At 43.7% G+C, this 27,286-nt stretch overlaps 1 protein-coding gene across 1 annotated transcript in view; it reads right to left on the bottom strand.

Annotated features, from left to right (window-relative positions):
* lmbr1 (limb development membrane protein 1) overlaps positions 1 to 27,286 on the bottom strand; it is a 43,410-nt gene that overhangs the window by 7,908 nt on the left and 8,216 nt on the right. Inside the window, exons 6-16 of the mRNA XM_072688480.1 lie at positions 18,693 to 18,819; positions 18,468 to 18,536; positions 17,824 to 17,888; positions 16,294 to 16,366; positions 8,404 to 8,490; positions 7,358 to 7,434; positions 5,857 to 5,934; positions 1,762 to 1,835; positions 1,479 to 1,569; positions 1,237 to 1,303; positions 230 to 391 (exon numbers count right to left, since the gene is read on the bottom strand). Coding sequence (XP_072544581.1) covers positions 230 to 391; positions 1,237 to 1,303; positions 1,479 to 1,569; positions 1,762 to 1,835; positions 5,857 to 5,934; positions 7,358 to 7,434; positions 8,404 to 8,490; positions 16,294 to 16,366; positions 17,824 to 17,888; positions 18,468 to 18,536; positions 18,693 to 18,819 — 970 coding nt within the window. The remainder of the gene's footprint in view (positions 1 to 229; positions 392 to 1,236; positions 1,304 to 1,478; positions 1,570 to 1,761; positions 1,836 to 5,856; positions 5,935 to 7,357; positions 7,435 to 8,403; positions 8,491 to 16,293; positions 16,367 to 17,823; positions 17,889 to 18,467; positions 18,537 to 18,692; positions 18,820 to 27,286) is intronic.

Genomic DNA, 27,286 nt, shown 5'->3' with positions numbered 1-27,286 from the left:
AACCTCCGTTCCTGTTTGCTTTTATTGGTTTTGCCTGATCTGCAGATTAAAGCCTTCGCAAATTCCTAAGGATGGCTAGCATATGGCTCCCAAAATCAAGCACAATCAAGGCCATCAGCCGCTTAAACAGTGGTGTGAGTGTGTAAAGGCCTTAACATCTTCAGGTGTGTGCTGTTGTGGCAGGAGAAGACATGAAGAGGTGCAGTTAAAGGCAGAGGAGGATGATTACCCAGAGCTTTCAGGAGCTCCTCCCTCACAGCTGAGGTGAACTTTCGCACCAGACAGAGCGTGGTCACCACGGCGAACAGGAGGTTGTAGGACAGGACGATGTAGAAGTTTCCCAGCCAGTTAAAACGGCCAAAATCCCCCAACAGGTCAAACCTGGTGATTCCTGCCAAGAGAGGAGACATCAGCATCAGCAATGTTAGCGGTTGATGTCATAAAACCCCCCAACCTATTTACATATATCCGCCTATTCAGCCTGCAGCAGTTTAGCCCCGCCCATTCACACACTATTCTGAGTGGAGCTCAGAGGAGATGTTGCCAGACGAAGGCTGGATGTGATGTGAGAGTGAGTGAGAGGGGGGAATGGTGAAAGGGACGAGTTAGCACACATCTGGATCGATGCTGATCCTCCGCCGGCCATCTCCTCTCCAGGCGTGATCCTGACAGCTGATAAATGGCATCGTATCTGTGGTCAGCAGCCTCGATATCCAGCCCGCATGGCCATTCTTCAGACTGACACTCCTCGAGATTTATCTTCTCTCGAGGTTCTGCAGATCAGGTCTGCGATCGACCCGACCGATGAACTATGGCTGCGATCCGTGACGAGGCTCATTCGGACTGAAGAAAGAGCTGGAACGATCTGCACGAACCCTCTGACCCGTCCGCAGCGGGTCAGGCTGGAGCCCAGCTGTCCCCGCCCTGCCGTACAGCACTTCGACAGAACCTGTGATTGTAGCTTGTAGATTGTAGGCGTCCACTGGGAGACCCTGGATAAGCTGCAGCAGAGTGGAACCCTGGTTCTCCTTGAGAACCTCCGGCTCCCTGCACACTAACGTGTGTACAGAAGCCGATATGTTAGCGTGAAACATAGTGAGGTTCTAGATTCTAGATATCGTTTAGAACGTTGTGACATGTAATATGTGTTAGTGTGTGTGTTTGTGTATGTTACAGGCAGTGTGTAGGAGTCTTTGCCGCACACCCACACACACACACACACACACAAACACTTACCGAGCGTTCGGGACATGACTGGCAATGCAGAGCTCAGGACCAGGATGGACACAGAGCAGCCAATGATCTACAAGAATAACAAAATGAATCAATCCTAAAATACATCAATCAATCAATCAATTACACTTATCCATTCATCAATCAATCAATACTCCAATCTATCATCAGTACAACCTTTAATCCATCCACGCAACCAATCAATCAATCCATCCTTCAGGTGTGTGTGTGTGTGTGTGTTTTACCGTGGTCATGGTGGTGTCGTCCTGCCTGGGTGTGAGCCCCTGGAAGATGCGGAGGCTGTAGAAGCCCACCACGGAGGAAACCATCAGGTAACTACAGTCCAGTTAAGGTCAGCGCTCTCCTCACCTTTCCAATATTTATTGGATTTATTGGACAGTATTTATAAATGTATTGATCTTATCATTATTAGCTCCTCTGTACGTTTCTCACTGCTGCTATAACTCCCTCCCTCCCTCAGCTCAGCTCAGCTCTGGGGACAGGTCAGCAGTGTGGAGGTAAGGATACATCATCAGGATGATTTCAACCACTGCCTGGACGACGCCAAAGGTGGACAGGGACGCAGTGCCGATGTCTGGATCCTGAAGAACGAGAGAGGGAGAGAGAGGGAGGGAGAGAGAGAGAGAGAGAGAGAGAGATTTACAGTGTTATTAAGAGCCAATTGCTCGGTTTCAGCATCTATATTAGTGCTGCGTGTTTACTAGGGGGACCAGACGTCCTCTTTTTCCAGACGTCCTCTTTTTAAACTGTGCATTAGCGATGCTAATGTGGGGATATCGATGCTGGGCGAGGCTGGTGGTTTCAGCAGTAGTGACTAAGCGATGTTAGCGATGCTAAGCCCTGCGTTACCAATGGGGGATGAGGCCGGTATGGTAGCGGGCTAACGAGGCAGGAGCGATGCTAAGGCTGTGGTACCGATGGGGGATGAAGCCAGTGGTCGGCACTGAAGTGAAGCTTGGAGAGGCCGAGGTGGTAGTGGTACTAACGGCGCGGTAGCGATGCTGGGCGAGGCCAGCGCTCGGCGTGGTAGTAACATTTGGCAAGGCGGGTTTGGTAGCGGTGCCAACGATCCTGTAGCAATGCTGGGTGAGGCCAGTGGTCGGCGCTGTAGTGAAGCTTGGCGAGGCCAGTGTGGTAGTGGTACCGATGGCGCGGTAGCGATGCTGGACGAGGCCAGTGCTCGGTGCTGTAGTGAAGCTTGGAGAGGCCGAGATGGTAGTGGTACTAACGGCGCGGTAGCGATGCTGGGCGAGGCCAGTGCTGGGCGAAGCAGGTCAAGGCCGTTGTGGTAGCTGTGCTAACGATCCTGTAGCGATGCTGGGCGAGACCAGAGGTCAGCCCTGTAGTGAAGCTTGGCAAGGCCGGTGTGGTACAGTTACTAAGTACACGGCGTAGTAGCGATGCTTTGGTATGGTAGCGGTACAAACGACGCGGTGGCGAGGCCGGCAGTGAAGCTTGGCAAGGCCGGTGTGGTAGCGGGGCTAACAACGCAGTAGCAATGCTAAGGCCGTGGCACTGATGGGGGATGAAGCCAGGCTGGCGGTCGCCGCGGAAAAGATGCTAAACCGCAGCTCACCTGAGACTCAGATACCTGCTAGCTTTGTGGCTAACTGTAGTCCTCAGACCTTCAGTACCAGAATACATCACTTCTAGATCTTGCAGATCGTTTATATGATGGTCAGTCAGTCAGCGAAATAGCCTCCTCAAGGCCGGCCCGCTACAGCAACGCTGTGCTGACTGTGGCCTGCTGTGTGCTTCTGTGCTGGAGTGTGTGTAACCTGCATGTTGCCTCACAGAGGGAATAAAGGCTACAATGAACAGGTATTTAAAGCCTTACTGCATGAATGGACTTCTGCACATAAACTACAGCTAATTTGTAACGAGACACGTCCCGCGGTTCTGGCCCGAGGCGACCCGAGCGTAAACACGCTCAGGTTTTTTTTTTTTTTTTTTTTTTCCTCCACAGGGCCTGTTATAACGGTTCCTGTTACAGATAAAGCTGTGTAATCTAAACACGGCTGCGGGCTGGACTCCCCGTCGCTCCAGGCAGCGGAGGAGAAGAAATAATCAGGCAAAAAAAAAAAAAAAAAAAAAAAACAGGACAAATATTTGGAGATGTTCTGTTTGAGCGCCATTATGAGGAAATCAAACGCATAAAGCTGAGATTAGCAACGTTCCCCGGCATCGCCTCCGAGGACAGACGCACAGCCAGGAGGACTGAATAGAGACAGATGAAAGATGTTTTTCAGATTCGCCGCCGCTCTCGCGCGCAGTATGTGGACAGGTGTTCAAACAAAAAAAAAAAAAAAGAAAAGAAAGAAAGAGAAGGAAGAGCGGTTCTACGTTTACAGCCGGAGAGCAGAACACACACAGACCTGCAGCATTCACAACTAACAGTATACACAACAGCACATACTATATACACACACACACACACTACACTGACAAAAGTATTGGGACACTGGCTCATTGTTCACTGTTTCTTCTGAAATCAAGGCTGTTAAAAAGAGCTGATCCTGCTTTTGTCCTACTCTACTGTCCAGAGAAGAAGACTTTCGCCTAGATTTTGGAGGAGGAGCATTGCTGTGAGGATTTGATTGACTGCATTCAGCAACAAGAGTGGTGTTTGATGTTGGATGATGATCACCACCCCACCTCATCATCCCCAAAAGTACTGGATGGAGCTCCACCACCATCATTCCAGAGAACACAGTTCCTCCACTGCTCCACAGCTTCTCAATGCTGGGGGCTTTATACCCCTCTAGCCTGGCATTAGGCAGCATGGTGCCAATAGAATAGGACTCCCTGAAATTCATAAACCGTACCCGTCTCTCTCTCTCTTTCTCTCTCTGTCTGTCTCTCTGCTCGGCGGGACGAGCTGGAGGTGGGTTAGAAAGCTTGATGCTCATTAATACGACTGTTCCTCACGGGAGCCATAACTCTGGACCCGCTGGGAGACACTGACCGGACTTTTACTGCGGCCTCAGTGATGGAGCGCCGGACGGTTTAATGTCATAAGTGGTCGCCCATTAGACCTCATTACCACATTTACCACAATCACCCTCACTCTGCCTGGGCCTGTGTGTGTGTGTGTGTGTGTGTGTGTGTGTGTGTGTCAATGCAGAACATCACTGAGGACTTCTATCGATCCTTCTACAGGGTGACCGCTCCAACCTGCAACCACACACATACACACACACACACTTACACTAACGCACAGTGGCAGTGTGTGAGATGTGAAGTGTGGCACGAGTCCAGCTCATCAAATGCATGAACCATTCAGAGGGCTGTCAGGAGGGCCCTCCGTCTCCCCGCCGCCGGGACAAGCCTAATTGGGGGGATTTCAGGCATGCGTCGTTCATGCCAAGGCAAAGATCCGCTAATCAAATAATTGGAATGCGGAGGGGGTACGGACGAGTGAGACAGAGAGAGAGAGAGAGAGAGAGAGTGTGTGTGTGTGAGAGACATGGCGGACGAAACAAGATCCGTAGCCTCCGTGATGAGGAGGGGGTGGGTGCTCACATGCACCAACATACACACCTACACCTACAGCACGAGGAAGCGACAGGTGAGGTCAGACGGGAGGAGACAGCGGGAGGAGACACCAAATTGGCCAGAACATTAGTACCATCGACGGCTGATGTAAAAGACACTGATCTGGGTCCAGCGGCTCCTGTCGGGGGGTGGATCTCTAGGCAGGGAGAGAACGGTCAGTTCTGGAAGGTGATGAAGGTGGAAAAATGTGAGAGACAATCTGAGACACTTTGACCAAGAAGAACCAGACTGTGATGTTCTAGACAATGACTGGGTCAGAACATCATGTTCAGTCCGGTATGCAGTGGTCCTAGCCTCTGCATGAGTACCCAAGGCTCACTGATGCTCATAGAGCGTCCCGCCCCGCCCGCCCACCTCACACCTTATAGGATTTACAGGATCTGCTGCTGTGTCAGAGGGGCTCCAGATAGTACAGGACCACCAGCACAACACACACTAACACACTCACCAGCATGTCAGTCAGCGTCACGGCAGAGCTGAGAACCCCCACAGAACCACCCACAGTCCAACAGGGTGAAAGGAGGCTAACAGAGTATGCATTCAGACGTGCAGTTAGCATTATGCTAATTGGTATACATAACCTTCCATTCCACCAGGCTACATTTGGGCTACATTTGCAAACCTAAGACACACACACACACACACCAGGTGAGATAATCTGCATCCAGAGTACAGAGAGTCCATCATCATCATCTCACACGTGAGTGGCTATGAATGGAGCTGCACACTGCAAACTGCAAACACACACCACACACACACACACACACTTCGCCATGCCTCTGCCGCCAAACATCAAACGCTGGCCCAGTGATACCCATCTCTACCTTCTGCTCTCCGACTGCACCTGAGCATAACCGGAATTTGATTTGTCAACAATGTGAATTCCTTATGCGTAAAACATTTAAAACCTGTGTGTGTGTGTGTGTGTGTGTGTGCAAGTGCATTTAGCAGGGCGCAAAAAAAAGGCAGAACAAAACATCACGGCCGGTGAAGATCTTTGCAGGTTTGTGTCCACCCCGGCTCGTTTGCGGTTCCGCTGGTTCTTACCGCTGATCCTTTGGGCAGAGCCGTTTCGTCCACAAGTAGGTACAGGATGTTCAGAGCCACCAGGAAGACAGAGATCGCCTGCAACAGTGAGAGCCGGCGTTCAGGACCAATACACTTAATACACTTAATACACTTAAATACAACATGTAATTACTGTACTGTAATTACAGTACCACTTTAACCTAAATACTTAAATACAGTACTGTATCAGTCCTGATACCACCACCTAAATACAATACGTCATTACTGTACTGTAATTACAGTACCACTTTAACCTAAATACTTAAATACAGTACTGTATCAGTCCTGATACCACCACCTAAATACAATATGTCATTACTGTACTGTAATTACAGTACCACTTTAACCTAAATACTTAAATACAGTACTGTATCAGTCCTGATACCACCACCTAAATACAATATGTCATTACTGTACTGTAATTACAGTACCACTTTAACCTAAATACTTAAATACAGTACTGTATCAGTCCTGATACCACCACCTAAATACAATATGTCATTACTGTACTGTAATTACAGTACCACTTTAACTTACAAACTTCCAAGAAGTATCAGTACTGGTATCAGGGCTGATCCGGACACATAAATACAGTATGTAATGACTGCACTGTACTTACATTACCAATGTAACCGAAGTACTTATTTACAGAATTGTATCAGAGTTCATACTGACACTTAAATACAGTTTATAATGACTGTACTGTAATTACAGTACCTTAAAATACAATAACTTAAATAAATACTTCCATAAAGTATCAGTACTGGTATCAGGGCTGATCCCGACTCACAAATACACTATGTAATTACTGTACTTTAACACCAGTAGCATTGCAACTTAAATACAGTACTGTATCAGTCCTGATACCGCCACCTAAATACAGTATGTCATTACTATACTGTAATTACATTACCACTGTAACTGAAGTACTTATTTACAGTTTTGTGTTCAATATCAGTGTTCATACTGACACCTAAATACAGTTTATAATGACTGTACTGTAATTACAGTCCCACTGTAACTTTTAAACATAAAAAAGGCTCATTTCAGTGCTGATACGACCCCCTAAATACAATATGTAATTACTGTACTCTAATTACAGTACCACTGTAACTTTTAGACTTAAACACAGTATTGCATCAGTGTTTATACTGACTCTTCAGTACATAAAATAATTACAGCACCATAGTATCATTTCAGTAAATACGGTACGTAATTACTGTGCTGTAATTACAGTAAATTTGTACCTAAAATACTTGAATACAGTATGATATCAGTGCCGATAGTAACACTTAAATACAGCATGTAATTACGGTACTGTAATGACAGTACCACTGTAACTTAAATACAGTGTTGTATCTATGATGATACTCTGACACATAAATAAACTGATGCTCGTCTTAAATACAGTATTAGTATCTAATAATTACAATTACAATTAATTACATCATCATCATCATTACACAAGGTTCATACGCACCGTGCCAGCAAGCAGAATCAACATCACGATTGGGTAAAGAAGATTCTTCTCCCAAGCCGAGGCCTTCTTCTTCCTCTCTATCCAGAAAAATATATCATTCATGAATTAATCGATTGATTGATTGATTGATTAATTAGTTAAACCACTACATAAATTACATAAAATAAAAAGAGACAGGAAGAGCAGATCTGGAGTACAGATGAGAGTCTGAGTCTCCAGAGCAGGCCGTTTCTGTTACCGTGCCATTAAGACTGATATATGTAAATGAGCTCTGTTCTGATTGGTTGCCGTGTATCGTTCTTCAGGTAAAAAGCAATCCTGCCTGAAGCGCTCCTTTATAACTTCAGTGGGCGGAGCCAAACTGCTGTAGGCTGAATAGGTGAACACACAGCCATGTGCAAAAGTTTGTGCACCCCTGTACACCTCCAGAGGGGTGCACAGAGGCTTACAGAGTTACAGAGGCTTTGGGCTGAATTTCCTCATCCACCCCCACGTCCATCATCCCGAGCGCTCCTGTCCGTCCCTTTCTGACGCAGGTCCTGCCTGGCAGCCGCCTCGGCCGCCTTCCCCGCCCGCGCCAAAATGACCTCACTCGGAGAAGCAGCCACAATAAAGCTCTCCTCACCCGTCCAATATCCTAAGTGCCTTTGTGGCCTCGTCCCCGTCCAACTTTCCGTCTGACTGGAGTCATTTATAATCGCCCAAAAACGCAGCGGCGTAGATAATTAAGACTACACAACAGAAGCCCAGCTGGCCGCTTCCCAAATCAACAAATCAAAGCCATTTGCATTTGGAGGCGAATTAGCTTCGTTTGCCTGCCCTGTGATGTCATACAGGCCACCGAGGGTGGAGTTACTACCAATCCCATAATATCACTCTAACTCACAGCGCCCTGGCCTCAACACGCCTAGATCAGCGCCCACTTGAGGACGCAATAAGAACTTGCAGCTTGGATGAAAGCTAACGGCAAGCACCAACGCTGTTGTCCAGCGTGAGGACACCACCGTGGCGGCTAAAAGCTAAAGCTAGCCTCCATCCAGTCTCACCTAGCTTGTGCCTCTGGCTGCGGATGACGTCCAGCTCCTTGTAGAGATGCTTGGAATTTGGCTGCAAATGGGAATTGGAGGCTGAACCTTGGGACAGAAAAAGACAGAGAGAAAGACGGTGATTATTTTTAATAAACAGAACCCCCACAAAATAAATCAGCATCAGGACCTGCATCAGCGCTGCAGAGTAAGCAGAACACAGACACTTTATTAGAAACCCACAGTCTGGTCCCTTTTCCCTGGCCACTTTATTAGAAACACGCTGGCCACTTTAATAGAAACCCACACTACTGTCCTTCCTCGCTGGCCACTTTATTAGAAACCCGCACTCGTCCTTATTTGTTGGCCACTTTATTAGAAACCCACAGTCTGGTCCTTTTTCCCTGGCCACTTTATTAGAAACCCACACTACTGTCCTTCCTCACTGGCCACTTTATTAGAAACCCGCACTCGTCCTTATTTGTTGGCCACTTTATTAGAAACCCACAGTCTGGTCCTTTTTCCCTGGCCACTTTATTAGAAACCCACACTACTGTCCTTCCTCACTGGCCACTTTATTAGAAACCCGCACTCGTCCTTATTTGTTGGCCACTTTATTAGAAACCCACAGTCTGGTCCTTTTTCCCTGGCCACTTTATTAGAAACCCACACTACTGTCCTTCCTCACTGGCCACTTTATTAGAAACCCACATTTGTTCTTTCTTACTGGCCACTTTATTAGAAACCCACAGTCTGGTCCTTTTTCCCTGGCCACTTTATTAGAAACCCACACTACTGTCCTTCCTCACTGGCCACTTTATTAGAAACCCGCACTCGTCCTTATTTGTTGGCCACTTTATTAGAAACCCACAGTCTGGTCCTTTTTCCCTGGCCACTTTATTAGAAACCCACACTACTGTCCTTCCTTGCTGGCCACTTTATTAGAAACCCGTACTCTTGTCCTTCTTCGTTGCCACTTTATTAGAAACCTGCACTCGTCCGTTCTTCCTTGCTGGCCACTTTATTAGAAACCCGTACTCTTGTCCTTTCTCTCTGGCCACTTTATTAGAAACCTACACTCTTGTCCTTCCTCTCTGGCCACTTTATTAGAAACCCGTACTCTTGTCCTTCTTCGCTTGCCACTTTATTAGAAACACCTAGTTTCTTATGCTGCCACTCACCGGCCACTTTCATTAAGCTGCTTCTAAAGGGAGGAGGATGATGTATGTTTGGGAATGAGGCAGAGAGCATGCGCATGCGCATGTGTGTGTGTGTGTGTGTGTGTGAGAGAGAGAGAGAGAGTGTGTGTGTGTCTCCAGGGCAACAGTGTGAGGGGCAAATCCAGAGAGGGGTTCTCCAGGAAAACCGCAGACCTCAGTCTTAGTTAGCTTCTTTTTTTTTATCCCTCATTTTCTCCGCCTCTCGCTTCACTGCTGTCACTTGCGCACTCCTCAAAGGCTGGGATCGGTTTGCAGAGCCTCGGGGGACACGTGCACACACACACACACACACACACACACACACACAGGCAGAGCAGCAGCAATTAGCTCAGTGTTACAGCGTTACTGGCGTGCAATAAAAACTCAATCTTTCATCCGACTCAGCGAGAGCCGGCGAGCAGCTGCCGATCACTTTGATCAAAACCAGCCTGATTAAGACCTTCACATCCCGCCCTGTCTACCAGCGGCTGATGAAGACGTCCCTCTCAGAGAGAGAGAGAGAGAGAGAGAGAGAGAGAGTGACGGGAGGGGGGCGGGGTGGGCAGGTGTGCTCCAGGTCTTTCCTCAGTCTTTGACGTTTAGGGAAAGTCTGAGCCCTCCAACCAAACGGAGCAGCAGGAAATGTCAGGACCGGGCTGATCTGTCAGGACCGGGCTGATCTGTCAGGACGTTCTACGTGCATCTGTAAGAAGAACCCAAACAGCCGAGAAAACCAGACACACCCCTTTCCTCCACTTTATTAGAAACCCGCACTCTTGTCCTTCCTCTCTGGCCACTTTATTAGAAACCCGCACTCTTGTCCTTCCTCTCTGGCCACTTTATTAGAAACCCACAGTCCTGTGCTTCCTCTCTGGCCACTTTATTAGAAACCTACACTCTTGTGCTTCCTCTCTGGCCACTTTATTAGAAACCCGCACTCTTGTCCTTCCTCTCTGGCCACTTTATTAGAAACCCGCACTCTTGTCCTTCCTCTCTGGCCACTTTATTAGAAACCTACACTCTTGTCCTGTAAAGATAACCATGTTAGAAGTAGCTAGCGTAGCCGGTGACGATCCAAGAACAGCCATTAGAAATGCTAGCTGCTAATCTGAGCAAGTACTGCCTGGAGGAGGGTCAGCCCGGGTTCAGCGCTAGCTGTGAGGCTAGCTGTGAGGCTAATGAATAGAGAGCCCGAGTTCTCGGGGTTCTGAGTGAAGGGCAGAACCGCGTGATTCAGACTTTGGGCCGAACTGGTCTCCCGGTCAGAGCTGCTGCCCGGCGCGGTGTCCTTCACACCCCGGCTAGCGGAGGCCACGCTGCGGCTCTGCTGCAGAGCTGAACTTAGCGGCCGCAGAACAGATGATGTCAGATCTCTCTGAAGACGTTTCGGACGCTTCTGCATTACATCAGCCCTGATTATGCAAAGCAGACACACACTCTCTCTCTTTCACACACACACTCTCTCACACACACACTCTCTTACACACACACACATTCACATACACTCAGGAGGCTTCGCAAGGTCACCCTGCCACTGCGCATCTGGACAACAATGAAGAGCAGCAAACGAGCCAAGACCAAGGACACACACACACACACACACACACACACACACACACAGTACCTAAACACACAAATACACTTGCATGCAGGGCCTGGAAGAAGTCTACACAAATGATTAGCGCCAGTCTGGAAGCAGCTGAACCTAAACCCCTATTTTATCAGGGAAACCTACAACCAGGCAGCACTTATCTAGAACCTTTGCAGCTCATATTTGAACGTTTTTAGGTTCAGCCATAAACGCTACGGGTACCATAAATAGACACCATTAGCCATTAGTCTGTATGATGTCATTTAAATAATGCTAATCGGTGACCATTCGCTCTCATTCACCGTTAGCGACATTAGCATTACTAACCGAAGCGCTTACATTTTTGTCTGTTTCCTTTTTTTCTCTTTGAGAAAAAACATAGACATAGACAGGATCTTCAACCTGTACATAATGTAAATAAATGATACCTGTGTTAAAGACACTGTCCTGAGTTTGAGGACAGGCTTTAATCTGAGGACAGTGTTTAGTGTGAGGACAGTGTTTAGTGTGAGGACAGTGTTTAGTGTGAGGACAGGGTTTAGTGTGAGGACATTGTTTAGTTTGAGGACAGTGTTTAGTGTGAGGACAGTGTTTAGTGTGAGGACAGTGTTTAGTGTGAGGACATTGTTTAGTTTGAGGACAGTGTTTAGTGTGAGGACAGGCTTTAGTGTGAGGACAGTGTTTAGTGTGAGGACAGGCTTTAGTGTGAGGACAGGCTTTAGTGTGAGGACAGTGTTTAGTGTGAGGACAGGCTTTAGTGTGAGGACAGGCTTTAGTGTGAGGACAGTGTTTAGTGTGAGGACAGTGTTTAGTGTGAGGACAGGCTTCAGTGTGAGGACAGTGTTTAGTGTGAGGACAGTGTTTAGTATGAGGACATTGTTTAGTGTGAGGACAGTGTTTAGTATGAGGACAGTGTTTAGTGTGAGGACAGTGTTTAGTGTGAGGACAGTGTTTAGTATGAGGACAGTGTTTAGTGTGAGGACAGTGTTTAGTGTGAGGACAGTGTTTAGTATGAGGACATTGTTTAGTGTGAGGACAGTGTTTAGTATGAGGACAGTGTTTAGTGTGAGGACAGTGTTTAGTGTGAGGACAGGCTTCAGTGTGAGGACAGTGTTTAGTGTGAGGACAGTGTTTAGTGTGAGGACAGTGTTTAGTATGAGGACAGTGTTTAGTGTGAGGACAGGCTTCAGTGTGAGGACAGGCTTCAGTGTGAGGACAGTGTTTAGTATGAGGACAGGCTTTAGTGTGAGGACAGGCTTTAGTGTGAGGACAGTGTTTAGTGTGAGGACAGGCTTCAGTGTGAGGACAGTGTTTAGTATGAGGACAGGCTTTAGTGTGAGGACAGGCTTTAGTGTGAGGACAGGGACAGAGAGAGGCTTCACCGATCTCGACACCTGATGAAGTGAGCAGTAGGGAAGTGGGTTTTCCTTGGGTCGGGCCCTTTAAGGTATTCCCGGGCTGTAAGGAGATCCGGCTCACGCGGACGCTGGCTCGGCGCGTTCTGCAGACGTCTTTGATGCTGTAACGTGAACGGCAGCGACTCTGCGCCCCACGCTGAATCTGAAGGGACGGTTTCTGGTGGCATCACCAGAGGGGATGTTTGAGGGGTCTTCCCTTCCCGAGCTTAGGCTGCATTGTCCTCCTGCTCCAATCGGCACGAGGGGATTCCCCCCTTCAGAGGAGGGAACACGCCAAGGCAGGATTAAGAGCGTAATGAGACGCTGCGCCCACGGCTCCTCTAATCAAACGACTCGGGGCGGCGGCCTTAAAGGGGCATTCCGGCGCAGCGACCGCGGACGCCTCCCTACCCAGACTTTACATTTTTATTATTATTATTATTATTATTATTATTACTCTGTGCCTTTAAGACTGCCATATGTAAATGATCTCTGTTCTGATTGGATGCCCTGTGTTTTGTCTCATTCAAAAAAACTCCTTACATTTTTAAAATGCAATGGGCGGGGCTGAGCGTCTGTAGGCTGAAAATGCCAAATAAATAATTAATAAATACATTTCTAAGAGACATATTTTTTAAACGAGGACAGTGGGTCTCTGACGCTAACGTTAGCTTGTCCGTCAGCTGCGGTCCGAGTGGGGGACTGTTTGTGCAAGGCGTGGTTTGGACAGCGGTTAGCTAGTTAGCCAGCATCATTCTGTACAAAGGCTGTACAACCCAGAGCTAATTTACCGAGTGGCCAATCGTCTGTAGCAGTGCTTAGCTTAGCATGTGTGCTAACCCAGCAAGTTAGCGAACATCGCTCTATATGAGATATATATATAGCTTTAATAGCTAGTTGTATCAGCTAGTTGGCGAGTGTGTTAAACGTTCCACACAGCTGTACCGCCCTAGGCCTAATTAATTAATAGAATGGCACATTAGCTAGATTAATATCTAGAACACACAAGCCCATAAAATACTGTTTTTAAAGATTTTTTCATTTCATCTTTTTTTGGTAAGATATTCAACTGCGTAGCACAAAATAAATGAAAAACTATCAAAAAATGAGTACATACAAATAATTAAAATAAATGAATAAATACAATTCTATATAAATATATAATAAATATTAAAAAAAACAAAAAATATATAATAATATTTCTATATAGTAAAATGTATAATAAAAAACAAATTAAAGCAAATAAAAATATTTAAAGAAAAAAATATATAAAATGAAATATTTTAACAATTTTAACAAAATAAAAATGATTAAAAAAATGATAGACAACTAGTTTAATTTTGTTAAATAATCTAAATTTAAATATCCTGAGGGTGATTACAGTCCTTAAAAAATTAGTGCCACTTTCAAGATTCATCATCACCTAGCTTATCTCTTTAGAGACTTTCACTATGCAGATCTCTTCACTACGCAAAGAAACAGGTGGGAGAACACACTGTAAGACCCCCAGACCACCCCCTGGCCCCCCCCTCAGAGAATAAGACGCGTACAGAGGAGGACTGAGGAGGCAGACGACCTTCTCTGAACTCCAGCTTTCCCCTCCTTTATACCTGCGTCACCTGCCGCTCCTGAATTCACCTCAAAAAACGCCAACTTACCCCCCCACCCCCACCTCCCCAGGCATGAATGGTATCTTCCCAGAATGCCGAGCATTTAGGCATTCCGCATGGCCGCTGGCCTTTTGTTGGCCGGTCTCGGTGGCTGCCGACGCACATCAAACGGCGGCGGTTTAAAAGAGAAGATGGAAAATGAAGAAAGTCGGGGCAGATTACTGCGGTCCTGTCGGCCGCTCAAAGCCGCCGGGCCTTTCGGCGTCAACGCCACGGAACCAAACAGCCAGATGAGAGTCTATTGAGAGGCAGCGGTGGGAATTAAGCAACGGGGTCCTATCAGCACGGCCCATCTCGCCTACCTCCCCGAATTCAATAGAGGAGGAGCTGCTCCTGCTCACTGGCATCTGTACACTTGGTTGCGTGCTTGAGTTGATGCTAAAGTCCAGCTTGGCGAGTGGCCTGAACGCTTCCTGTGATACGAAGGTTTCGTTTTTTTCTGCGTAAAAGAGAGAATGAGGGACGAGGAAGTGTGTGTGAGTGTGTGTGTGTGAGGGTGTGAGTGTGTGTGAGGGTGTGAGTGTGTTACAGTGCTCCATTATAAGAAGCCCTACTCTTTCTCACCTAGCAGACTTCAAAAACACTCAAAGCCCCTTATCTTCCCCATCAGAAACACTGCAGTGGAAAAGGATCAACACTGCAGAACAGCTGACCTTCACAGTCCTAATCGCCACAGGAGAACCCTAAGTACTAGAGCCCGGCCCTCCTATAGGATTCTAGTAGCTGGCACAAAGCTAAGCTAAGCACGGCGTATCCAAACATGTTCAAGAACCTCCTGAAGAACTAGTCTTGCCTATTCTGTTTACTACCACTCACATTCACAGCATATCTAGAACCTTTAGAACAACTAGTGATGTTAATTTTGCCATCTAGAGCGTCCAGAGGGATGCGCACACTAGAGTGATGCTTATCCTGCTCACGCTACCACTCACACGCATAGCCTATCTAGAACCTCCAGAAGGAATAGTCGGTTTACTTTGCTGTGTAGAACCTCCAAAGGAACAAGAAGTTCATTCTGCTCATTCGCTCACACTAGGACTCACATTCACACCCTATCTAGAACCCCAAGAAGGAATAGTGGTTTTACTTTTCCTCAAGAAGATAGGTATTCTCCTCATTCACAGGCTATCTAGTACATCCAGAAGAATTTGTGATGTTTTTAGTATGCTCATACTACTACTCACAACCTATCTAGAACATCCAGAACAAGTGCCATTTATTTTGCCTCTACAGCCTCCAAAAGAACTAGTTACATTTATTCTGCTCACTGGACCACTCACACTCATAGTCTATCTAGAACCTCAAAATGAACTAGAGTGATGCTTATCTTGCTCATACTACCGCTCACACTCGTAGCCTATCTAGAACCTCCAGATGAACTAGAGTGATGCTTATCTTGCTCATACTACCGCTCACACTCGTAGCCTATCTAGAACCTCCAGATGAACTAGAGTGATGCTTAGCTTGCTTACACATATAGCCTATCTAGAACCTCCAGAAGGAATAGTCTTTATTTTAGTTTATTTTTATTTTGCTGTGTAGAACCACCAGAAGAACGTTGAAGAAGACGTTATTCTGCTCACACAACCTCTATCTAGAACCTCTAGAAGAGCTATAGCATTTATTTTGCCATTTAATTCTGCTCACACTACCCGTCACACCATATCTAGAACCTATGTACCTAGTAAAGACTTATCTCTCCAGTACTGATGTCCCTGAAGCTCTAGCGGCAGATGCCATCAGCTATCAGAACGGTATCAGCGGCTAACTCCTCGTATCGGCCATCGGAACCCCACATCTAGAACAGGAATAAGCCGTAGAAAATAACCTGCCTTTGTGAGACCACTGGAACGTCCCACAGCTGGCTTGTTTTGAGGCATGTTATCTGACCCGCACATCAAAAACATTCCCATGTGAAATTCCCACAAAACACATTTGATACTGAAGCGCAATCAAGGGCCAGAGACTGGAGGCGGAAAACCGTCCCCACATTCCTGATACTCCCGCCACCATCGGCCGTATCGATCCGGCCGTGACACAACAAACACACTCACCATTCAGCTTGTGCTGCAGGGCCTCTTCCTGTAGCTGAATGCAGTACATCTGCTCGTCCAGATCCTCTAAAATCTGACCCACGGAGGGACGGCGAGAGGGGGAGAGGGGAGAGAGAGAGAGGCTTACAACACTATAATAGTCTATAAAGTTAATATTACAGATTTTATTACAGAAATAAAAACATATTTTACAGTTTTGATGTTCAGCACTGAAACGGAGACAATCTAGAACCTAATGCTGAAACTGAATTAGTAAATAAAACAAGTAATAAATGTAATTCAGTGTTAATGAGATAATTATATGCATTATTCATTAAGACTTTTTCATTATCATTAAGATTCATTTATAGATTAAATATTTACATTTCATCCTAAAAAGATTTACCCGTTATATTAATTTAAGCATTTATTTATGTTGTTATATATATATATATATATATATATATATATATATATATATATATATATATAAATAAACAACATAAGTAAATGCTTAAATTATTATAACAGAAAAAAATGACCACCCGTTATGGGAGAGAATTTGGAAAGCAGTTATTAAAATCTGCAGCTACTGATACATTTTGTCTGCACAGCAAAATATCGCAATAAATATTGTGATATTACTTTTTTTTACTATATCGCCCAGCCTTAGAGGAGCTGATTATTTTATATATCTAGTGGAAATTTAGTGAGGTCAGGAAGTTGGATGATGATGATGATCACCACCAAACCCCATCAACCCAAACTCCTATACACACTAGTCCCTGTAGAGAAGTACTGCCAATAGAATAGGACTCTCTGGAGCAGATCAACATCATGACCCTATTGGCTCCATGCTGCCTAATAATGCCAGGCGTGGACTAGTAGAGGGGTATAAAGCCCCCCAGCATTGAGGAGCTGTGGAGCAGTGGAAGAACTGTGTTCTCTGGAATGATGGTGGTGGAGCTCCATCCAGTACTTTTGGGAGGAGTTGGGGATGATGAGGTGGGGTGGTGATGATCATCATCATCATCATCATCATCATCATCATCCAACTTCCTGACCTCACAAAATTTCCACTAGATATATAAAATAATCAGCTCCTCTAAGGCTGGGCGATATGGTAAAAAAAAAAAAACGCTATATCACAATATTTATTGCGATATTTTGCTGTGCAGACAAAATGTATCAGTAGCTGCAGATTTTAATAACTGCTTTCCAAATTATCTCCCATATCGGGTGGTCATTTTTTTCTATTCCATCCAATTAAACAGCACTAATCTAAGTGTTCTTTAAGCCCTGAAGATACCCACAATATAAAGCCATGCTGTGTGTCACGACAGCCAGATTGCCTACACCTACACTCTGCTTAGTGTCCCGTGAAGACCGTAAGTACTTAAAGAACCCTGACCAACTGCAGGACTCTCACAATCAGCCCTGTTTAACTGGACACAGTCCAGCAAACTGGACAGAAAACAACAGTTTTAAACTGCAGTGGATTAAACCTACATAACCCCCAAACTGTGTAGATAACCGTGTGCCTTTACGTACCGTGGGCTTTACCAGGAGCTGACCCATCACGGTGAACATCCGGGACAGACCCACTGGAGTGCACACTGGAGGAGAGGGAGGAACACACACAGGGTCTCTGTTATTAGGTTACTGGTTGGGTTTACGGTGAGATGTACAGTGAATGGTCACTCTGCTGCTGCTGCTGTCCATGCTGCCTAATGCCAGGCGTGGGCTAGAGGGGTCTATAAAGCCCCCCAGCATTGAGAAGCTGGGGAGCAGTGGAAGAGAACAGAGAACTGTTCTCTGGAATTATGGTGGTGATGGAGCTCCATCCAGTCCTTTTGGGATAAGTTGGGGATGATGAAGCGGGGTGGTGATCATCATCATCCAACATTCTGACCTCACTAACACTGCTGTTGCTGAATGCAATCAGACTGTCACAGCAATTCCCATCCACAATCTAGAGGAAAACCTTTATCCCTGGACAGTAGAGACAGTAACTCCAACAAATTCAATAATAAAAACTCTATAATCCACCTGATTGATGATGATACGACCCAACCAGACCTGCTAAGCATCCAAACTTTTGAACACTTATTGTGGTCAGTAGTGGTCATTTTGCTCTGTACTTGTTAGCTGCGAATGCAGATGATGTGCAATGAAGAATGCAATGAAGAACTTACTGAGGAGCAGCAGACCACCCATCAGAGAGATGCAGGAGTAGAGGTACGGCAGGTAGAACTCCCACAGGTCTGTGAGAGGAGCAGAGAGGAACACATGCACTGATCCGCAGCACTGCACTGTACTCTGTAACAGCAGTCCCTACTGGCAACGGCTGGCTCTCACACACACACACACACACACACACACACACACACACACACACACACACACACACAGGCCCTTACCGTACAGAGACTCCATGCTCGCTGCATCGTTGTCAATGAGGGCCGACGCCACCCACACGATGCCCAGGATGAGCAGGCCGAGGAGAAACAGCATCACGAACGTCTCCAGAACTCGCGCCTTAATGCCCTGAAACACAGGTAACATACAGACCGCTCCATCACTCACTTACCATACACACAACTATGAAGTATTCAGCATCTACTATGAATTATTCAGTATTTACTATAAATTATACAGTATTTACTATGAATTATTTAGTACCCTCTATGAATTATACAGTATCCACTATGAATCATTCAGTATCTACTATGGATTATACAGTATCTACTATGAATCATTTAGTATCTACTATGAATCATTCAGTATCTACTATGAATCATTTAGTATCTACTATGAATTATACAGTATCTACTATGAATTATACAGTATCTACTACGAATTATACAGTATCCACTATGAATCATTTAGTATCTACTATGAATCATTCAGTATCTACTACGAATTATACAGTATCCACTTTGAATTATACAGTATCCACTATGAATCATTTAGTATCTACTATGAATCATTTAGTATCTACTATGAATTATACAGTATCTACTATGAATTATACAGTATCCACTATGAATCATTTAGTATCTACTATGAATCATTTAGTATCTACTATGAATTATTCAGTATCCACTATGAAGTGCACATACACACCACTACAGCTGGGCCTAACAGACCTTACTAAACACAGAATTACTACTCAATGTAATATGCTCTCTCTCTCTCTCTCTCTCTCCCTCTCTCTCTCTCTCTCTCACACACACACACACACACACACACACACACACACAGTGTACAGCAGGTGTCAATGAGGTTCTAATTGGAGTGTTAGCTTTAAAAGCTGCAGGACTTCCCCCATAACACATCACACACTGTTTCAACAGCATTCCTACACAAACACACACACACCCCCACAGACTCAGGGACTAATGATTTGGATCTCTCACACACACACACACACACACACACACAGGTAGCCCAGCTGCAGTCTATTAGCAGCTTCATTTGAGTTTTTCCGGGTCAGTAAGCACTGAGTGGATCATAAAAGTAAGTGTGTCTGTGTGTGTGTGTGTGTGTGTGTGTGTGTGTGTTTCCAGCCGAGCTTTTAACATATACATGCATCACTTGTGTGTTAGTAAGCAGTAATTGAGGGGGGGGGGTCTCTGTCACTTTTATTGGTGGTCAGTTCTTCTGTGAGTCAGTCCTGCTGTCATCAGTTTCACAGTGGGTCAGTTCCGTTGGGGGGGGCAGTCCTGCTGGGGGTCCGCTCCGCTGAAGGTCAGCTCTTATTGGTAGTCTGTTCTGCTGGCAGTCCATTCTGCTTGGGGTCAGGTCTCCTAGGGGTCAGTGCCGTCAGGGATAAGTGCCACTGGGGGTCAGTGCCATCAGGGATAACTGCTTCCGGGGGTCAGTTCTCCTGGTGGTCAGTCCAGCTGTGGGTCAGTCCCGTTGGTAGTCTGTTTTGCTGGCAGTCCGTTCTGCTGGTGGTTCATTATGCTGGGGTCAGTGCTGCTGGGGTCAGTCCTGCTGCGGACGGGTCAGTCTCACTGGGGTTCAGTTCTGATGTGTGATTAAAACACCTGCTCCACCAGACCACTGGCCGTGTGGAATTTTCCAGACCTTCAGAGGACCGCTAAAACAACAGCGCCTCCAAGTGACTGTCTGAGAAACTGCAACACTCACCCACCCTGAATCCCTCTCTTACAAACGGCTTCATCTTAGCGTCTCAAAATAAAACTTTTACACAATAAAGAATTCTCACTACATTCTTACGGGAGAGACGGGAGACGGTGTAAGGGACGAGGAAAGTGACGGGGTGAGGTTTCTCTCTGCTTTGGGGTTGAGGGACAGGGGTAAGAGACAGGGTAAGGGATGTAGTGAGGTTTCTCTCTGCTTTGGGGTTGAGGGACAGGGGTAAGAGACAGGGTAAGGGATGTAGTGAGGTTTCTCTCTGCTTTGGGGTTGAGGGACAGGGGTAAAAGACAGGGTAAGGGACAGGGTGAGGTTTCTCTCTGCTTTGGGGTTGAGGGACAGGGGTAAGAGACAGGGTAAGGGACAGGGGCGAGAGACAGGATGAGGGATAAGGTTAAAGGGATAGGGTGAGGGCCTGGGTAAAGGGGTGGGACAAGGTGAAGGACATGGGGGTTCCACACCCCTTTACCCATGCTCCTCAAACCCAAAGCAGAGAGAAGCCTCATCCTGTCCCTTACCCCGTCCCTCGCACCGTCTCCGTAGGAACTTCGGGAAAATTCTTTATTGTGTAAAAGTTTTATTTTGAGAGACGGGGTGAGGGCAGGGGAGATAGACGGGTGAGGATGGGATGAGGTTTGTCTCTGCTCTGGGGGGGGTGAGGGACGAGGTGAGGTTTGTCTCTGCTCTGGGGGGGTGAGGGACGAGGTGAGGTTTGTCTCTGCTCTGGGGGGGTGAGGGACGAGGTGAGGTTTGTCTCTGCTCTGGGGGGGTGAGGGACAGGGGTGAGGGACGAGGTGAGGTTTGTCTCTGCTCTGGGGGGGGTGAGGGACAGGGGTGAGGGACGAGGTGAGGTTTGTCTCTGCTCTGGGGGGGTGAGGGACAGGGGTGAGGGACGAGGTGAGGTTTGTCTCTGCTCTGGGGGGGGTGAGGGACAGGGGTGAGGGACGAGGTGAGGTTTGTCTCTGCTCTGGGGTTGAGCTGCACTATTCTTGCCTTTCTAAAAGTGAGCGGCTCTAAATATAGCAGCTCTGAAATATTCACAATGCCATCATTACACACACACACACACACACACACACACACACACACACACACACACACCGCAGCTACCACTGCATCAACTTCCAAGAAGTGTGTGTGTGTACTGTTGGTCCTAGCCATCCTCAGAAGACTTTCGCTGACCTTAACTTTCCTTAGCAACAGTCCCTGACACACACGGCTTCAGACTGTATGTGTGTGTGTGTGTGTGTGTGTGTGTGTGTGTGTATAAACTCCTCCTTTAACCCGGGTCTAATGGTAATCTGGCCTAAACCAGATCTTGTGAGCTAGACTGAAGAACAGAGCTTGGTTCCTCCACGTTTCTCCTGGACGCCCCCCAGTCCAGCCAGCACAGCGTGGAGGATGTGTTCAACTCCATCAGCAGCAGCAGCAGCAGCTCACCTGATTTACCATCATTAAGCCCTGATTTACCACCAAACCAGGTGCTGATCTGAGGAGAACTCTAAATAATACTAGACTCCATGAGAGAGGAGAACTTTGGAGATGTTCTAATGATGAACACAGTGATGGAGAACCTCCACCACTTTCTGTAGGAGTGTTATTATTAGTGATTATTCTGATATCAGTGATTTACTCCCAAAATCAATGTATTGGAATTCTCTCCTTCAGATCAATACACACCCACACACCCACACACACTCCTGCAACCCCTCAATTTACTCCCATCACAACACACTGAACCTGTCTGTGTGAGCCTCCAACACCGAGAGCAGTGTCAGAGACAAAACACAGAACACACACTCACACACACACACACACACACACACACACACACACCATGAATCACTGTACACACACATGGGTCACCGACGTGTAATTCTCACCAACAGGTTACAAGCAGCTCCCAAAAACAGGATATATGAGTAAAGGAAGGGGTTTCGGGGGCGTTTGAAGTCTAAAGGGTGACTCTACTGCGCCCCCCCTCCCCATTTCCCCACCACCCCCCTCCGCTACAGCGAAGCTGTCCTTCCTCGACTGATACGAGGTGTCGGACGGATACGTCTTCAAAGGACACAGTGCTGGGGTTCGTCAGGAGACAGAACCTCCACTTGCGGTTGTGGACGGCTCCTTCTGAGGATTCTTTAATATGTTTAAACACATTAAACAGAAACTGGGATGAAATACGAGGGGTTTTGAGTGGCCCTTATTATATATATATATATATATAGGATAATGTTATTTTATTAGTTTAATATTTTTATATTTGCTGTCCTAAATATATCAGTTGGTAATAGTTTCAAAAAAAGATATGTTTAAATACATTAAACAGAAGCTTATAGAGTTTAGGGGTCGACTGGTATGAAATATGATCAACTGTAACGCAATTTTAACTTAACTCAATTTTAAATTTAATTTTATTATTATGATTTTTACGATTTTTTTATTTGAATATGTTTAATTATAATTATTTAATTTATATTTGTAATACATGTATTTATATTTTTTATTTATTTTAATTTATTTATATTTTAAATGAAATAATTTTAATTATTTTTATTATTTTACATTTTATATGTAAGGTTATACTGCAGTAGTTCTTGTGAAGAATAAGCAGCTTTTAGGGTTTTTAAATATGTTTAAACATATTAAACAAACGTTTACTGGGTTTAGGGACCCACCGATGATAAATATGATCATCTTTGAGTGGAGCTAACTGATAAAACAGGATAATTAGTGTTTTTTAATATTACATTTAGATTTTTTGTGTATTTTTAATGTAATATTTAGGTGTTACACTGTATTAGCACTTTATTTAGGTTTTAAAATGCATTTAAACACAGAAATTAGAGTCTGAGTTTACGGTCCACCTGACATGATTTATGATAATATAGGTATACGTTTGTGATGTTTTATATTTCATATTTAAAATGATACACTGCAGTAATTTTGGGGGAACCGGTGTAGTGGTCGATATCAGTTGGTAATAGTTAGCTTTTTGTGTTTTAACATTTTTTAAATATGTTTAAACACATTAAACAGAAGCTTTTTGAGATTAGGGGCTGAAGGATATGAAATATAATTGTTAATACAGCACTACATGCTTTTAGACTTTAAATGATTTTATATTTAAACTAATATACTATTATACTGTTAAAGTTCTGCAATTATTAAGTGACTGATTTCAGGTATAAAAAGTCAGTCAAATAATAATAATATTGTTTCACAGGCCGATATATCGGTAGGCTGATAGTATCAGCTGATACTGACCTGTAGCATTACTGGTACTGACAAAATATATAAACATATCATAGACAATAAAAAGCAAAGTCATTTTGACACAGTCAAGCATGGCACAACTACTAAAGAAATGCTCACATGAAACATAAGATAATATAGATAAGGTAATAAGGTAAGATAATTAAAAAATAGAATGTATAAAATGTAATAATCAAAATAAATATATAAAACAGAAATAAAATGTATACAGAGGTAATAAAATAACATGTTAAAAAAATAGAGAAATAATATAAATATAAATTTGAGGGGGATCTGAACCCATAACCTCTAGAAGAGTAGTGCCAGTGCAGAAACCGAGGTCAGTCCCCACCTGATTAACTATATACACACACTACTGAACTTACAAGTAATGTTCCCATTAGCCGATTATCCACTAATTATCGTGGGACTAATTTCCTCAGTGTGGGGAGACGTCCAGTGATCGGACAGACTTGTGTGATGTGTGACCCGCTGTTATCAACTGTACAGCCTGTAGTTCGTTTAGATTCATCTGCGGTCAGCGGCCGACGCTTTGCACATACTAAACCAACCTGACGACGAAGTCCGGGAGACTTCCGAACCCAGGAATTCCCTTTAACGTTAAGCAAACTCTCTTTCCCCCTTTCCCGTCAAAATGGAGAAGCTCATATGTTGCCATGGGGACCAGCGCAAATACGGGGCTGTCCGAACCCTGGGAACGAACATCGGCCAGCTCAAAAATAAACACCAGACCTATTGTACCACAAAGAAAGAGAAGCGGTGTCGTTAAGCGCGCGCACACACACACACACACACACACACACACACACACACACACACACACACACACACTTTGGTAGTGTGTATGGGTAGCCATACTGAAAAGTACTGAAGACCCCAAATTACTCTACATTTAGTCCGTTTCTGTGCAGCAACACAAACTCACACTTCTAATGATCAATTATTCTGCTCTATTATTTATTGATATATATGCTCATATTATGATCATACGTTCAACATAAGCTGGGTTTTATTCTTTTAAAATAAATAAATAAATAATTACATTTAAAAAAGGATTTATTTTTACTTAAGGACTTTACTGTTCACAGCTATTAAAATGTTGTATGTCTTAACCTGAAAGTGCTGCATGTATAAAATATGATAAAAGATCTGTTTTAAATGGTCTGTTTCATCATCTCATCAGTTTTATATATATATATTTTTAAACCCAATCGCTCGGGACGTGTGTTTAGGGTCCACAAACTGGACTAGGAGTGACCTGCAAGCATGTTCATGCATTTACCACCCCGTTACAACCTAACTGCTCAGATCATGAAGATTCAGGAGGAATGTTTCAAGCACTTTAAGGTAGGATATAAATACCTGTATTAAATATATGTAATAAGCAGTATTTAGTGCACCAATACAAACCACTGTATAAAGCTTTGTGGATTTTAAGCTCATTTGAGTCTGAGAATGTTCTCGTAAACTTTAACACTGCAGGTACTGTGTGCAAACCATTGTTTATTATAATTATTTATTTTAAATTATTTACAATTTAGCCAAATTTAAAAAGCTTTTTTTATTCAGAAATATTTGCTTTGGATGCTGCATGAGTGATCAATAACTAAAAAACAAATATTTCAACAAATTGTGATTTTTATATTTTGTAAATGGAACTGTAAAATATGTGATTAAAAATAAATCTGAATGTTGCATTCATATTTGGTCAAACTTTAAAAGGTTTTTTTAAATAAATAACTTTGTATTATAACTGTCCATTATTATAACTGTCCAATATATAAATACAATAACTTTAACACATATTTTCAGTTATTATTTAAAATATTTCCATGTATATTTTCAGTTATTGTATTTATATATTCATATTTCTGATTCTAACTTTTATAAACATTATAATTATTGGCTTTACTTTAGTGCAGTCTATGTAAAAACAACAAACAACAAACACATGTAAAAAAAACATTCCATTAAAGAGGCTCTGGGACCCTAAAGAGAACATGAGAGGCACAAAAAAAGAGGATTACAGAAAGATCAGATGTTCAGTCTGAGCAGGAGTGCCTAAACAAATTCTTCATCAGCACCAGCTTTATATATGCTTATATATATATAAATAACCCCATCTGCAGAAACACTGCCACCTGCAGGACATGAGCCCCCACATCTCACATCTTTACTATGAACCCCAGTTTATTATTAGTTAAAACTTTATTCATTACTTTATCCATCAAAACTTACTTCTCTGTACTTTACTTTTACTATTATAACTAATGTTCTGAATCTTCAGCATTAAAACTGATTTCTTGTTACTTTATCTCTAGTATTAAAAAAAGTAAAAAAATTTTCATTGATTTATGTTAAGTATAAAATTAAAATTTTCATTACTTTATCTGTAATATCAGATAACAGACAATAACAGATTTCTTGTTACTTTATATTTAGCATTAAACCCACATTTTTATTACTTTATCTTCACTATTAAAACTGGCTCTTATTATTTTATTTTTTGTATTAAAAATGATTTCTTGTCACTTTATCTTTATTATCAGAAATGATTTATTTTATTTTTTGTATTAAAGCTGGATTCTTTATTTTTAATATCAAAACTGCTTTCCCATTACTTTCTCTTCAGTATTAAAACTCATTTCTCATGGCTTTATCTGTAATTTTAAAACAGATTTCTTATTACTTTATATTTAGTATTAAACCCAAATTCTCATTACTTTCAGTTTTAAATCTGAATTGTTGTTCCTTTGGCTACATTATGAAATCCAGTTTTCATGACTTTAAACTGACCATTAAACCCAATTTCTTTTACTTTATCTTTAGTACTAAAAACGTCTTGTTACTTTATCTTTAGTATTAAAACTGATTTCTGTATACTTTATCTCTAATATTGAAACTGGCTTCATTCTATCATTTTCCGTATTAAAACTGACTTCTTGTTGCTCTTTTTAAAGTATCAAAACTGATTTCCCATTACTTTATCTTTATTATCGAAAATTCTCATTACTTTCAGTTTTAAATATGAAACCCAGTTTTTCATGACTCGTTACTTTCTCTTCAGTATTAAAACTGATTTCCTGTTACTTTATCTCTAATATCGAAACTGACTTCATTCTATTATTTTTAGTATTAAAACTGATTTCACATTACTTTTATTGTTTATAGTTAATTTTTCACATTAAAGCTAACTTTTAATATCAGCACTCATTTCCCATTGCTTTATGTGTAATATTAAAACTGATTTCTCAATACTTGAAATTTAGTATTAAACCCAAATTCTCATTACTTTCAGTTTTAAACCTGATTTCTTGTTACTCTGTCCACAGTATGAAACCCAGTGTTTCATGACTTTAAACTGAGCATTAACCCATTTTTCGTTACTTTATCTTCAGCTGATTTCTCGTTACTTTGTCTTCAGTATTAAAAGTGACAGACATCCGTGTTCTGAAGTGTTTTGCAGAAAAAGTCTCTGAACTTCTAGAGGACTTTAATGAACTCCCCCATTTCATTTCCTCCTGTTACTGAATCTAACGTGCAATATTAAACTCCCCCATTAACGCAGCCCCCG

This window comes from Salminus brasiliensis, chromosome 9 (genome assembly GCF_030463535.1).
Source record: "Salminus brasiliensis chromosome 9, fSalBra1.hap2, whole genome shotgun sequence".
NCBI lineage: Eukaryota > Metazoa > Chordata > Actinopteri > Characiformes > Bryconidae > Salminus > Salminus brasiliensis.
This window is presented reverse-complemented; position numbering and strand designations above follow the sequence as displayed.